We start from the raw sequence: 16,415 nt of genomic DNA, 5'->3' as shown, positions 1-16,415 counted from the left end.
GATTTCCCGTCACGTCATGTTTAACAGTTCTAGGAAATGTACTGACGGTATCTTTATACCGCCTATATTCTAAGTGTATAGACTAAGTCAAGAAAGTATACTGGGATTATCCGTCGTTTTTAAATTTAGAATTTTATTTAATTTCACTATGAGACCTATAAAGAAATATACATCTTTTCTAAATACTCACAAATCTACAACATATTCTCATAGACCAGACTCTGCGTTGACACCTGTAGTGTATTGTATATTCCTTACGATACCAAAAAAATATGAACATTATTATATTTACTCTCAAAACAATAATAATGTATTGTAACCTACAAAGATGCTTACTAGTATTTGCTTCAAAATAGCTTATCTCGTCCCGGGCACGACGGAAATAAAGGGTTTTATGACGTATTCTGTCTATTCTGCAAAATATATATATGCGTATATATAAATTTTGTAAAAACTAGAGAAAAGCACGTAGGTATGCACGAATTAAAAAATAAGTATTCATGATATACATGTATGTACATTTGAAATAAAACTTTATTAGATCTACAACAATTGTGTAATAACCTTGCGGATTATATAATTACAAACTAAAATACCTGTCTTAACAAACTAAAAAGTAATTGTACTTGAAAAAAATCGATTTATTTCGAAGTGTCGTCACTCAATTTTCCAAGTGTCGTGGTCGTATTTTTAGATGTATGTAGAACCAACCATGAAATCGATGATAATATTATATTGTATTGTCATCACATTTAGAATGTGTGTGCAACTGAAAATTGTTAGCATGATGAATTAATGAGATATCGTACATATCCTGTACTTACAATACAGAACAGGACCGACAACAGCACAGACGCTCCGGCATCATTCATCAGTACTGTGATATGTTCAAACCAATCTTTATTATTAATATTATTATAAATATCAGAGTATGTTTGTTTATTTATTACCTTTTCACGTATAACTGAATCTTAATTAAATTTAATGTGAAGATAAATTGTACCATTTTTTTCAGAGATCTCTTTCCTGGTGAAAGAGATCCCCGAAAAAAAGGTAACCGAAGTCGCAGAGAATATCTAGTCTCGTATAGTCAATAGTTCTGTTACTTTCGTGGTAAAAAAACTATACAAAGATATTACATTTGATAAATTTGGATAAAAGATAAAAAGAAATGCCAAAGATGTTTAAAATATTCGGTCTGTGACCGAATTAGATTCGTGTGCCGGCAGTTGGCACGACTACTGGTTAGGTCAAGGTTTCCTGTAAAATTGGCCTTCGTTAAAGTTTCGAAGAACACTGGGTTAATGCCGCGTCTATTGTATTATCTCTCTCACTTTGTCATGGGAGATTAGTAAGGGAGGCGAATGGTATGATAATTTATTTTTATATGCGGCCGTGTCAGTATCGACATAGGCAAATATTGATGTTGATGTTGGCCTACTTAGGTGTACCTTGCAATAATATTGAAACCGTTGAATTATGAAGGAAATTAAATTATTCAACACATTCCATTAACGACTTTCAGATCCTACAAATTGATCATGTTACGTATTTATTATTTATGTTGTCAGTACAAATAATAAGAATCTAATGGAGTGATGACTTATTCCTTTATAATTTCGAAAACAGAATTAATTTTACCTTTTTCTTTATTATATTATTCTTTTATGATGGTTCTTTTTGTTTCTAGTTATTGATTTGTATTGATTAAGTAGTTAATTAAAGCTTTGTAATATGTTATCAAAGTAGTTAGCACAAGTAGAAATAAGATCGAGCATTTATTAATTTTAAGGTTTAGTTTCTAATAAAAATTGTCAATAACCTAGGTACAATGGTATAAATACCACGCCTAACTCACGCATATGTGTTATTTACATAACCATTTATATATAATGGCAGTCGAGTAGTAACAATTAAATTTATGAAAATAAACAATACGAAACAACTTCCTGTAACTTGCATAAAACTGAAACTGTATTTCGTCATCATTTATGACAAATGAAATTGCAGCATACCTACGTTATTTACTACAGTTGCTAAGTTTAGAATGGAAGAAATGTAATAAGAGATACGTTTATATAATATAAGTTTTAAATAATTTATTATATTGGAATATTAATTTGATTTAGTTCAACGTGATTTGGAAATAATCACTTCTATATATTATTTAGAAAGATAAGAGAAAATTAATCTTGTGTGTTGGTTTCAATACCTATTGCTGATGTGATGTCCCGAATAGATCAACTTACATTTATTGGTTGTACGAATATTATAAAACGGTAAGATTTTATTTTATGTATGTTTATAATGGGTAAACTCAGACGTATATTAAAAATTATTTAACATATAAATATAGCTAATATCTGTGAGAAGGTAATATAAGGTAAATATAGAAATACTAATATATATTACCCCGGGCAGCGCCCAGGAAGCACTTAGTATAAATATAAAAAGAATGTTTAAAGTATCTCTGTACACATAAAATAAATACACAACTTTGGCAATATCGAAAATGGTTGCGGATACTTTTGCGAGGACAATTAAACAACTACATCCGAAATTAAATGTAATGATTGTAAAAATATCGTAATAAATTGAACTGATTCAATTTTCCCAAATTTGCATTTTTAAACCTTTGTGATATTCATATAGAGCAGTAATAAGCCCGACTTTAAACAATGTACCTATATATCTATATAAAAGTATAACCACATCGAATATTTTCTCTAACGTCGTAATAGGTACAATGTATGAACTTTGGCACGTCTAATACATTCCTATTTCGGTTCACTTATTACTCATTTATTGTTGTGTGACCTAATAAATCGTCGTATGGTATGCATCTCGGTTTCTGACCGGTAGGTAGGTATAGTATCTATCTCTATAGTAGCTCCGTTTAATGCAACAATCAAAAATATACTCTAAATATACATATTATAGTAGAAGAGCTACTTACAATATTTTTTATCCGTATAGTTAGTAAACATCACGATATCTTTCCACGATTTTTTTTTAATGAGTAAAAAATAAAAATAAAACATAATAAGATTCCGTGATTTTTACTAATTTAATAACTTTATTATATGTAAGTAATGACCGCGTCTTTAAAACATATTTTTTAATAAATAAAGTATGTTTTCACTAACATTTTATGCAAATTATTAATGAAAACTTGCTATTACTGGACTGTTACCACCAGCTGGACTGTTAGCTCCTCTGCAATTTCAGTTACATAAAAAAGTTACCAATAACATCTTATAAGCCTAGTTCTCCATTCCCAGCTCCCTAATCCTTCATTGTATCCTTTCCCTCCAGGATCCAGCAGCCTCGCATGCTTGGTTTGTTCATCGGATACTTCAGCCAGTCCGAACATCTGCTTTTGCGTGAGCAGTTGGCTCGGCTCTATGATCAAGTCTTGCAAGCGCAAGTTGTCACTCCTAATTCTACTAAGAAGTGAGCATCTCTGCTCTATTATCTATTGTAGATCTAATACTGATGATTAGTTAAATCTGCCTACACTTCGGAATGTAGTGCGAGCCAAGAAGAAATGACAAGAACCTCTGTTCTCACTCCATTCAAATGCAATTGTACATCGTAATAGTAATATATAATTATTAAAACATTGGTTTAAAGTGAATACAGTGAGCATCAGTAAATGCTATTAAATTACATGAAATAATTCAACAGACATAACTTGATAATGTTAACAGACTTGTACCCAAAATCAGATTTATTCCTGAACATCATGTGCGTGAATATCTAAGAATATAAAATGCTTTTTATGTTGTATGATCTAACAAATCCTCGTTTATCCCTCATTCCTTCAAATTATATTTAATGTGAATCTATTTTTCTATGAAATGTATACGTCTTATAACAGAGATGAATTTCTTTAAATCACTGCGGGTAATATATACACTCTTTGGATATGTAATAAAGATTTTGAAATCGTATAAATTGTCCAAAAGTTTTGCCTAATGTTTTTATCCATTCTTATTGTGCATAAACTTTTAAATCGTAGGATAGCCCAGCCGGTGTTTCTGGGTAAACTCGTCGAGTACTACAGTCCAGGAACGCACAATATTCAGCGAAATGAGGCATACTTCTATGCAGGCGCCGTGGTGCTGTGTTCCGCTCTCAATGTCTTCGTTGTGCATCCATACATGATGGCCATACTCCACATGGGTATGAAGTTCAGGGTAGCCTGCTGTTCACTTATTTACAGAAAGGTGAGTTAAACTTATTGATTAAAATTAAAAACTATATTTGATTAGATTATTAGTAATTAAATAGGACAAACATTATTTTATTATATTTTTGTGTTTAAAAATTATTTGTGATTTGAATAGTCAATGTTTGAATTAGATTATATAAATACGTGTATATTCTAAACTTTTACCGTTAATTTGCTATTCGAATTTGTAACTTTAATATTCATTACCAAACTACAATATCTATATACACCATTAATCTGGATTACTAAATAACATGCTCTAAGACTATGCATACTTATTTATTTACGTGAAGTAAGAGACGCATATGACTTCAATATACATGTAGTCACTTGTGCTGCCTTCCTTATTTATAGGGTAATACAGAATTGGAAGTGTGATCGAAATAAACATTTTACATTTCTTAAATGATGGGAAGTTTTATTTTAAATATAATAGAATAAAATAAATCGCGAAATTACTTATCGCGAAGTTTTCAGTGATTTATATGTTTCATAGCCTCCGTATATATATGCCAGTAAAAACTAATTAAATTATTCATGCTTAATCATAACACAGTCTATTATTTTTAGCAAAGATTATGTTTAGATGATATTTACAGCATAACTAATATGAATGTATGGTGGGTATAAAATAAATCACAGCAGTAATAAATAAAATTACTTACTTTGTGAGAACTTACGATACTGTTAAATATACGAGTGCTTATCTTATCAACGTACCTTCGTGCTTTATTTAACATAGAGACGGCTATTGACTGTATAATCTTCAATCAAAGGTCGACTGGTAGAGAATGCTTTTAGCATTTAGTACCGTTTTATTTGATCCATAAAGTTATTTGAATAAATATATATTAAAGTTAAATAAAAAGAGTCTATATTATATTATTATTTTGTATTCTCTGTATAACTGGATATCTTACTATTTATTCCCATTTTTGAGAAACTAAACTAAATTAGCCGGGGCATACCATAGTAGTCTAATTTAGGTACAACATATTCTAGTCTATGAATAATAAAATCTGTATTGTATTTCCTACACGTTTAATACTAAATAGAGATCTTTCAATTATTTAATAGACGATAATTTTACACTATATACATTAGACTATCAGGGTCTTTTTGCATTCCATCAACAGAATAAATATTTTACATCCTCTGCAATTCCACGCACTCCATACGTCATACCTATTTTGGAAAGTCTTATAAGATTTTACAGTTCAATCATTCACATTGAAGTGTACTAAAAAGGTTGATTTATGTGTCAGATTTGTGTATGACTGAGCTACGAGCTGAGCCCACCTTCGTACCCGCGTGGCGTAGTTTATCAATAGTTTGTTCATAAAAACCGATTAGAATGAAATTAAAAACAATTATGTGACGCTGGAATGATTCACATAATAGTTTAGTTAATTAGTTTTTTAAATGTTAAAATATAATCAAATCGGTTGTAAACAAACAGAGAAAAATCTAACAAACATTGTTTTGAGTTCTGTTACGTTAATAAAGTTTACCAATAATAGTTTTTCTCCTTATATCTTGTATGTACAGAGGGTGACTAGTTACATTTTAATTCTATGCATATATTTGTATACTTTATACTGTATTCCTTTTTATATTAGTTTTGAAATGAATTATTTTGTTAATCGGTCTACCTCTCCTCTTAAACCTAACTTATTGCAACATTAAATCAGTATCACTTTGACTTCGACTCCGACTTAACGTGTATGATATCATATAAGGGATATTGCAAAATTATCTTTCTCCTGTGTAACTGTTATATCACGAATATTTAGATAAATCGATAAATTGTGAACTGTATGTATTGTAGGTACTGTTTATATATTAATTTAACGTATTCTATATTTGGTTGTTATAGTATATTTATTATATTCTAATCTGTCGATGTCAAACAGTCATATTATATAACATTCAAAAGTAATTTATATATTAATATTTCTATTCGGATACTCAATTATTAATTGTTCGAATGAGTTTTAGAATAAAAAAATACTGTTGAATAGTGATATAATCTTTTTACATTTATTTATATATATTTTAGTTTAAGATCTTTTTAATTTCTATATTTTGTTGTTTCTCTTGTATTTACATTAGTTTTTAACTGATCGAGCGCTCGGCTCCGTGTTAGTTATGTTGTAATAAATCTTTCTTACATTGCTAGAACTAATATCGTACCTTCTATTTTTTTATGACTGGTCTGTCTTAAACAAAGAAGATGAAAAACGACGCTTAAATTTCAGAAATGCTACCTGCCCTCCGACCGATCCCCCGTCCAATTCAAACAGGGATCGATATTACGACGGCCTGAGCAGAGGTTTGCCGGCCTAGCGGTGCCCTCAGACTAAAGTCGTATCCGTCAGGCGGGAGTTGGCCTTCAGCCGCTCCATATGTCCTTCCGCGGGTTTGGAGTGCCATCTGCACTCGCCCCCTATCGTCCGGTGAAGCTATAAAGGCCAGCTGCGGCTAACAACATTAGAGTAATCCGAAAAAAAATGCTACCAATACTGATACTTTTTATATACCGTATAGGTAGACATACACATAGTCATATATATCTATACACATACATAAATAAGTGCCTAATAATTATCAGGCAATGAAATGCATAAAATGATGCATAAACGCCCATCGCCTTATGTATAATATTTCTTACAGTCGCTGAGGCTGTCGAAAACGGCCCTCGGGGAGACAACAGTGGGACAAGTAGTGAATCTTTTGTCTAACGATGTGAACCGATTCGACGTAGCAATAATTTTTCTGCATTACCTATGGATTGGACCGCTCGCCACCATCATCATCACATATTTTATGTGGCTGGAGATTAGTTGGGCAGCGGTTGTTGGAGTAGCCTTCATGCTGGCTTTCATACCATTACAAGGTATATTTATTGTTTACATTCTGTCACGACTTTTATTCCAGATGGGATAGAAAGAGTGAGAGGCAATATCAATTGGGAATCCTATTATATCTTTGTTATGTATTTCCTTTACCAGCAAATCAGTCATATATATATATATATATATATAAATCTTATATATATATATAAGATTACACACAAAGTTATTTTTAACGTCGGTCAGATTCGACTCGTAATCTCGGGAGAGTAATTTAGTCATACAGGCCACGATGCTGTTATTGAAAATATCCCACATGTTAACGACCTGATGAAAGCTGGTAACTATTGACATGAACAATATAACATTGCTGAAAATGTCCATGACATCTTCAGCTGTGTGGCGTTTGCAGATGATAATGTAGAGATGTCTATGATAATATTACGGTCCAAACCGAAATGACGTACACCGGTTCCGAAATGAAGTTCACTGCGGAAATAGGACGTTGATATTTACCCAGCTGAGCTTCAAAACTGTACTTGAAAAATGTCCCACCTGTTTTTGTGTACTGTCAACGCATCATAAAATAGTACTGTACGAGTTTAGTAACAGCCAGAAAATGCAAAAATATCTTTGTTATAATCTACAAACTGACTATAAATATTGGTGAAATTATTAGGTTGAAGTCCTAATATATCTAAAACTTGAAACTTAGGTTTATTTTAAATTATTTATGAACGAGCTCACGAACATTAAATATATAAAAAAGGATATATGAATGAATATAAAATGTACAATAATTATTCAATTTAACACATGATATAAAAGGCATAATTACGGTAAAAATATTATTTATGATCTGCCGATATTTCTTAAATAATGTAATGACGTCGAATATCTTGTTTGTATAAAGTTGTTATAAAATATAAAACAGTGTTTTTTAATTCAATATTATTAAAATGATAAATAATATTTGTTGTAATTGTTGCTACTATATATATATTTACCTTCTGTTATAGCTGATAAAATATGTGAATGCACTTACGTATTCAATGTCCTAACGCACCTAGTTAAGTAATATACATAACAACCCGATGACCTACAATCAACATATTTTTCTACTTGCAATGCTGTCTATCACTTAGTTCATTAAACTGCCCTTGCATTGTACACGCAAAATAAATATTTTTATTCAATACAATCAAGTCATAATTGTGGTATACAAAAACATCAGATTATATTTACGATCATAGTTATTTCAATAGTTAATTTTTATTTTTATAGTCTTAAAATATTACACCTTTACTATACTCGAATCCACAGGTATATCACCATGTGATTGATTAATTTATAAGTATTATTTTGTGGCGCACTGTATTCCTTTATGTACAATAGACAGTAGACACAGTAGTAAGTTACTAATTATGAAAATATTATTTCGCAAACGGCTGTTAATCATAAGTTGTAAAGATATAAAAGTGATTACAATGTACAAAGAATTTCGTTGATACAGTCAGTTTGTATATATAGAGATAAATATCCTAAAACCTAAATTACACAATAAATAAAACCATGTGTCGTGATATTTATCCAGCATAAACTTAGAAAAATCTTAACATATTTTTTTACATTTATTTGTGTCAATTTGCTAACGTTCAAAGTTCGGTAGTTAACTTAAACGACCCAATATCTTTTTTTCTTCCTGTCATGAAGATTGGACAAAAGAAAATTTGACAGGTCTGCTAGTAGGATTATAAACTACAACTCTCTTATACATTGATTGATATAAATGCGGTAAATGTAGTACAATGTATTGCTTCTCATTACTTCGGCCTCTTCGATTCTAAACATCTCAACAACCAGTGTATATGTCACACTCTATATACATTATTGTGAGTATTCAAATATATATTTATTTCTTTTGAACAGCATATCTGGGCAAACGCACATCGGTCTTGCGCCTGAGGACGGCCTTGAGGACTGACGAGCGCGTACGGCTCATGAACGAAATCCTCTCTGGCATGCAAGTTATTAAGATGTATACATGGGAGAAACCTTTTGCTGACCTTGTCGCTAAAGCCAGAAAGTTAGTATGCCTCTATTTATTTATTTTGTAATTTAAGTTTAAAAATATGAACAATGCTGTTTTGATATGTTGTGTGTGTGTGTGTGTGTGCGTGTAATATTGTTATGTTTAGGATAAAGATATTGTGCCACTCAAAAAATTATTAATGGTTTACCTGAAGAATATATTACTACGTAGTACAATAGCTTTGTACCCCTTTTTACGAAAATTACGCGGATGAAAGAATATAAACTTCGCACCCTTATAGTTTATATAGAGTAGTAGTGCAGAATGCTAATATTTTTTTTAAATTATGCATCAAAAAGTAATTAAATCAATAAAAAAAAACATTACACACACTACGTATTTGACACACACACGCCTATATACTCTTTTACTTATTGCTATAGACAATGGTCAAATTGAGAAAATATTAATATTGTTCTTTAATTTTATTTGTAATATCTTATTTAAATATGGTTGAATTTCGACTACTGGGCGATCACTCCTAGTTAATAATTATCTAACTCAGAACAAATCACACAGCACCATGTAGTCCCAAACTAAGCAAAACTCGTTCTAAAGTTGTACGATCACATTCAAGAATACATAATTTTCTATTATGTTTGCATCCAGCCTATGACCATTGTACTTCCTATGATCATAGGTTGGATACGGCGTGATAAACCTCATGCCCACCAAGGCCTTTACCAAGATTATTACAGATTGTATAAACTATCCTACCATTTAGACCGTAACTTATTTTTACCTTTGAATTAAATAGATAAGTGGAATGTATCTCGTTGTACTTACAATATCAAGTCCTTCTATTGTTTTACTATAAGGACTACAATTTTATTATACGGCAGTTTTACTTTACTACTCTTTAATTATGTCTTTAATTGTGCAATTACGTATTTGTTAATTAATAGCAGATAACATTATTATCTATCTATATAATAAATTTATGAAGAAAGAGTTTAAAAGATTACTAATTTTAATTGCTATTTATATAATATAATATTGTTTAAATTTTATTAGAAATATAATACAGTAATGATTGTTCAAGGAAGGAAAATAAAATAATAAATATTCCTTATTTTCTATTGCCAATAAACATTTAACTTTGTTCTCGTAGGACATTCCATATTCTTCGCTTCTATGAATTAATTTATGCTAGCAATATACCATGTTGGGTTGATTGGCTCTGAAAACCTTCCCGTTAAATTCCTGATGAACTTGACTTCATATGATACTCATCTAATCATCCTCACTTTTGCACATACAACGTATACATTTAGCAGAAGGAGGTGAACCATTTCATCATCGTCCATTTAAAAAATACCTTTCCAATATTCTTCTCTGATTTAATTATTATAGTAATAGTTATAAAATATAATATATTTTTTTACAGACAGGAAATTAAGCAGATCCGCTCGACGTCGTACATCCGCGGCGTGCTCACCTCCTTTATAATGTTCACGACGCGCATATGTCTGTTTTGTTCTATACTGGCGTTTGTGTTGGTCAATAACATGATCACTGCCAAACAAGTGTTCGTAATCACCAGCTTTTATAACATACTACGGCAGACTATGACCGTATTCTTCCCTCAAGGTGAGTTAAGTTGAATTTATTAATACCACTACATGTCTCCCACAACGCGGTCCACCACGTGCGTTTTATTCGAAAACTACTATACATTTATATACAATATTTCATTTTAATCCTTGTTTGTGTGATTAAATACTCAAACATAGATTTTTTCGCATTTATAATAATAGTACGATAGCAACAGAATTATATTATTTATTATAAATTCTTACTTAGTTACTCAACCAGTTGATTGTGAAGTTAATATTTTGACTCTAATGAATTAGTGTTATTTGGTAGTTTGTATTCACTTATTTTAGCTAAAAAATGTTAAGTTACATCAGCTATTTAAAAGAGTAACCCGGGAGGTTCTTGCTCACTCTTCTTGTGATGGGACAGTTTTTCAAATTAGTGACAGATTAACAAAATAAGTATAGCTATTCAAAAGTGCATTAATTTAAGTTTATTTGAAAAAAGAATTATTCTATCTATTATTTTGTAAATACCAATAACTCTAAATATTGAGAACCCACTAAGAAAAATATTGCAACGAAATATACACATCAGCACCATTGGCTTCTTGCTTATCCCATTAATTTGAGAACGGAGTAAGCAAAAATATTTTTTATTATTAACAAAATAATACAAGGCATATGAAATACAACGAAATAATATATAGTATAAGCATTGCTTCATTCTGTTGCTAACAGAAATATTATATTTGTGATGTACCACTAGAACAACAGATGACACAAAATTTTATATATCCAATAAATTTGTTGGGAGAATAATTTCTTACAAAAGATAACATGCTGGATTGTTAGGTCACTTTGCTAATAGTATGAAAATCGAAGGAATTTCATAAACAATGTAATCTTTCTAAATGCCGTCGACCTGGTCATCTGAATATTGTCATTTGTTAGGTTGAACTTTGATAATAAATTAGCTACTTGTATGCACCTATATATTTAGTAGGTTTTTATTATTAAAGTATTGCTGTTTGCATAGAAGTTATAGAAAAACAATTCTCTATCTATTTAGTACGGGGCCCTGGTATTTATAATATAATTATCTTTAGCACGCGACTTTGCATGCATAATGTCGTTAAGTTGTAATATTAAAAAGTTTGCAGATTTTTACGGTTACTTTGTAAAACAAACATATAAGAATATTTTCATAATTTCAGCGCCTTAAACTTACTAGTTTTAGGTACGGTGCGGTTATTGACAGTGACGACATACAATTTTACAATTATGATTATTATGGGGTTGTAAATAAAGTTCCGATTCAGAATAGAAAATGTATTCCCTTTACATTTTTTTTTTCAATTATATATGTCAAAAATGTAAATGTCACAAAATATTATTATTGGCTTGTTCAGGGATCGCTCAAGTAGCAGAAGCCACAATATCCATAAAACGTCTCCAAAACTTTATGCTTTATGAAGACACAACTAAACCCGTACCTGGACTGGCTGAGATACAAACCTCAAGGAAAAAAGCAGATGAACCAAGCCAAGAGCCAATAAAAAATGTTATAAATAATTCAAAAGAAGAATCTAAACACTCTGGAATCTCATCGGAATCTGTTGAACCAAATAATCTCGAAGAGCCCAAAGGCAATGGTAAGGATTTATTTTTTATTCACATATCGGAAGGATAAACAAGCCGAGGTCCCACCCTATTGAAAGAGACAACCCTCGCCTATATGGAATAGTACCGCAGATATCATGTAATGCATTGTGTTGCTTGTGGCACCTTTTATGCCTATATGCATAAAAGGTACAATGTGTGTACCTTTTGTACAAGAATGGATTACCATTCTTGTACACTAGGTATTGTACAGTAGTACTGTATTTATTCTGCCATATTGTCAGCCTCGGTGGTCTAGCGATTAAGCAAACCGTCTTACTCCCGATGGTCGCTAATCCATTCATCGCATGATGCATAGATCATGTATGTAGTTACAAAAAAATAATTTAAGCATTTGTATAAGTTGTCTAGTCACCATGATTGAATTACGAATGTTTACATAGTTTACTGATATGGTACATAGTTCGCATTACTTCATATTTTTTAATTAATAATCTCCCCCACCCCTTTCACATATCTAAGTGAATCTTTATGTGCGCTTATAATTATATTTGTAATAATAGGTAATGTGAATTTGGCACCTCTCGAGTCGGGAGAGGAGGATGAACAGGAGTTGTCTACACACTTAGACCAAGACTCCCGGGGCGTGAGACTAAAACATGCAACTGCTAAATGGATTGTCGCGCATCCAGAGAACACCCTCACAGATCTCTCACTCACCATCAAACCTGGCAAGTGAGTAAGCTTTGTGTAATGTATTAAAATTTAAACTATTTTCGTAAATGTACTTGTTCTATTTTATTGTTCGGTTTATACACAGTTATGATCGAGAAAGAGGGCGTGCGCGACGTCCATTCGTATATTTGAATTCTGCATACTACAATCGAGCGTGCTTTCGTAATAAATAATTATCTCTGCACAATGGCAGGCATCTGATCATAGAGCAAACAAGTAATTACAGATTTGTTGATAATTTACAAATATGTAATTACTTGTTTGATAAAAATTAAAATTGAATTTACTGTTTTTAATGTTAAAATTGATTTAAATAGAAATTTTATTTAAAATATATAAGCACATATATATCCCTTAAATATGGTGCGCTCCTGATCTCACGTGAATGAACGTTTCGCTAGAGACTTCTCTATAGTTGTAACCCATACCATATAGAAAAGTAGATACACTGTGGTTCTATAAAATTACCCTTTTGCGACAAATAAGCCTATGTCCGTCCCTGTGAAGACTTTATCTTCATATAAAACATCATTAAGATCCGTTCAGTCGTTTGGTTGTGAAAAAGTAACAACAGCCTTCGCATTTATAATACGAGTATTAACTAAGGATGTGTTTTAAGGGAATTCAAATATAGTTATTAAATTATGCAGATACCTATTGGGACTGATTGCTTGAAATTTGTTATGTTTGTTCATTTTCAGATTAATAGCAGTAATAGGACCAGTTGGCGCTGGTAAGTCTTCGCTACTCCACGTGTTACTGCGCGAGCTGCCTTTAACATCAGGCAGTTTGCACATCGGCGGAACCGTGTCTTACGCAAGCCAAGAACCATGGCTATTTGCAGGTAAGTCTACACGAGTCACAACTGTAAATATCCTACTCCTTTACTTTGTTAGATAATATTTCTTTTGAGAAATTTCTATGTCACTTGAACTTGTTATGGTCTTTAAAAATAAATATTTACTTTAGATGATAATAAAAAAAGTATGAATCTTTGTTAAGAATAAAGTAAAGTATATAAATACATAATGTTATTTGTTGCATTTAATATGAATATTTAAGTGAAGATTGAATTTGGTCATTGCTCGTTGTCAGGCAGCGTCCGTCAGAATATCCTATTCGGGCAACCGATGGACCGGCCGCGATATAACACGGTCGTCCGTCGGTGTGCACTTGATCGAGACTTCACGCTGCTGCCGCACGGCGACAAGACCGTCGTCGGAGAACGTGGCGTTAGTCTCAGTGGAGGTTTGATATATATTGTCTTTTAAATTTTAGTCTACATATGAAATCTCCGGCGGATAATTTTTCGATATTCATTTGTATGTAAAATAACATAACAGCCTCGTGAATTATTGTCGTTTCTAAAGTTCATTGATAAATTATTTGATTGACGAAGTAAGTGTTTAATGTGGGAAAAATATTATACAAAAATCCAGTACTAGAAAAGATATATAACTTGTTTAGTGATTGGCCAATACTTGTTTAGTTTCTGTACAGAAATATGAGCAGTAACGTTGTATTAACGAATAACTTTCTCTCGAAAAGATTGTAGTAGTACGTAATAAAGTTCATGTTTTACAAAAGGAAATTTGTGTTCCTTTATTTATTATTATAATTATATTTATTATAATTTTTACAAGCGCACGTATATCTTACGACGTTTGTCAACACTCTTGATTTTAAATAAACACTGCCATAAAACTCTGATGCTTTCACGCCGTTTTACTTTTTTAAATCAGCGCCTTACTGGCTAGCGCCGTGCGGTGCTCAGTTCGAAATTTGATAAAACTAAAAAATAGCCAACAGTGTGTTTTATAACGCTAAATATAATATTTTCGATATATAAAGCAACTCATAAGAGTTGCTTTATATATAGAAAATATTATAAGGCGCTGATTTAAAAAAGTAAAACGGCGTGAAAGCATCAGAGTTTTATGGCAGTGTTTATTTAAAATCAAGAGTGTTGACAAACGTCGTAAGATATACGTGCAAAACCATTGAAATTAAGTCAACTTTACGAGCAAGTCTGTTGAAAAATATACATATGTCATACGCAGGACAACGTGCACGCATTTCGCTAGCGCGTGCGGTGTACAAGCGCGCAGACGTGTATTTGCTGGACGACCCGCTGTCAGCCGTGGATGCGCACGTGGGCCGACACCTGTTCGAGTCCTGCGTAGTGGGCTACCTGCGGAATACCACGCGAATTCTTGTCACGCACCAACTGCAGTTCCTACGAGACGTTGACCAGGTGCGTACTATACACCATATATTTAGCCGTCATAAAACATCTATAGTGATGCATGAAACAGTACTTTATAATAAATATGTCAATAATAAGTTCTCGCTGTGACGCCAGTAACTTGTTGCTGTGTAAACCCTACTTTATTTTTTTCGTAATATCTCTCGTTCGATCTCTTCGTTAATTTGTATGATTCAAATTTGTTGTTACAACTTACATATAGTTTACCAATACTAATGATAGAAAATATTAGTGTAGTCTGTCAACTTATATTTCAATAATCAAGTATATAAAAATGGTTTACATGAGTACCTACAATATTGTATTTGGTTTGAAAATAACGATTATTGAAATCGTAATCTTTTTCCATGCAGATAATAATATTGAAAAATGGAGCAATAGCAGCTGCTGGTGATTTCGACACACTGAGTGCATCTGGACTTGATTTCGCGTCATTACTCGCGCGTAGGGAAGAAGAGGAAGAGAAACCATCTGAACAGACGCCGGCATCTGAAAACGAGGAGACGGTCTTACAAGGCAGCTTCCGGAAGAGACAGATGAGCATACACTCAGTACGTTATCATATTATTCATTACTGGTTTCCTTTTAAATTTTATGATGATTGACTAAGCGACTAAGGCCTGAATCCGTGTCATATACATATATAGTTCATTTATAATATTAAATCTCCAAAGTGGTCGTAATATATTAGAAGCTATGATTTTAGAAATTACACGACACTAGTTTGTTGTTTACTTGTTGGGTCTTAGGATATCGCGGATGAAAAAATTAGAAAAAGTGGTGTAAAAGCTATTTTAGATTTCTATGAAAGTTACATAAAGTCATGTCAGTTCGATCATTGTGGCGGATTCTGGAGAAATTTTTCACTATGATTCCAGGGAGGACTGATTAATAGAGTAAATTGCTGGCAATGGTTACATTACTAACAAGACGGACTATATTGTTAATGTAATATAATATTAGTATAGATATGTAAGAAGGGTATATCTTTACTGTCTCCATCGCCACACGTAGTTTGTAATGTATTATATATTAATGTATGTTCTATGTATTCTGTGCAATAAAGCGTATAAATAGT

General features: G+C 31.9%; 1 protein-coding gene across 1 annotated transcript in view; it reads left to right on the top strand.

Annotated features, from left to right (window-relative positions):
• LOC131844507 (ATP-binding cassette subfamily C member 4-like) overlaps nt 1-16,415 on the top strand; it is a 34,623-nt gene that overhangs the window by 8,818 nt on the left and 9,390 nt on the right. Inside the window, exons 5-14 of the mRNA XM_059193416.1 lie at nt 4,022-4,229; nt 6,908-7,130; nt 9,016-9,172; nt 10,566-10,768; nt 12,126-12,368; nt 12,900-13,071; nt 13,773-13,915; nt 14,167-14,319; nt 15,132-15,325; nt 15,691-15,888. Coding sequence (XP_059049399.1) covers nt 4,022-4,229; nt 6,908-7,130; nt 9,016-9,172; nt 10,566-10,768; nt 12,126-12,368; nt 12,900-13,071; nt 13,773-13,915; nt 14,167-14,319; nt 15,132-15,325; nt 15,691-15,888 — 1,894 coding nt within the window. The remainder of the gene's footprint in view (nt 1-4,021; nt 4,230-6,907; nt 7,131-9,015; nt 9,173-10,565; nt 10,769-12,125; nt 12,369-12,899; nt 13,072-13,772; nt 13,916-14,166; nt 14,320-15,131; nt 15,326-15,690; nt 15,889-16,415) is intronic.

The sequence above is a fragment of the Achroia grisella genome, unplaced genomic scaffold (assembly GCF_030625045.1).
Source record: "Achroia grisella isolate CSIRO2021 unplaced genomic scaffold, CSIRO_AGI_Agris_v1 utg402, whole genome shotgun sequence".
Taxonomy (NCBI): Eukaryota; Metazoa; Arthropoda; class Insecta; order Lepidoptera; family Pyralidae; genus Achroia; species Achroia grisella.
This window is presented reverse-complemented; position numbering and strand designations above follow the sequence as displayed.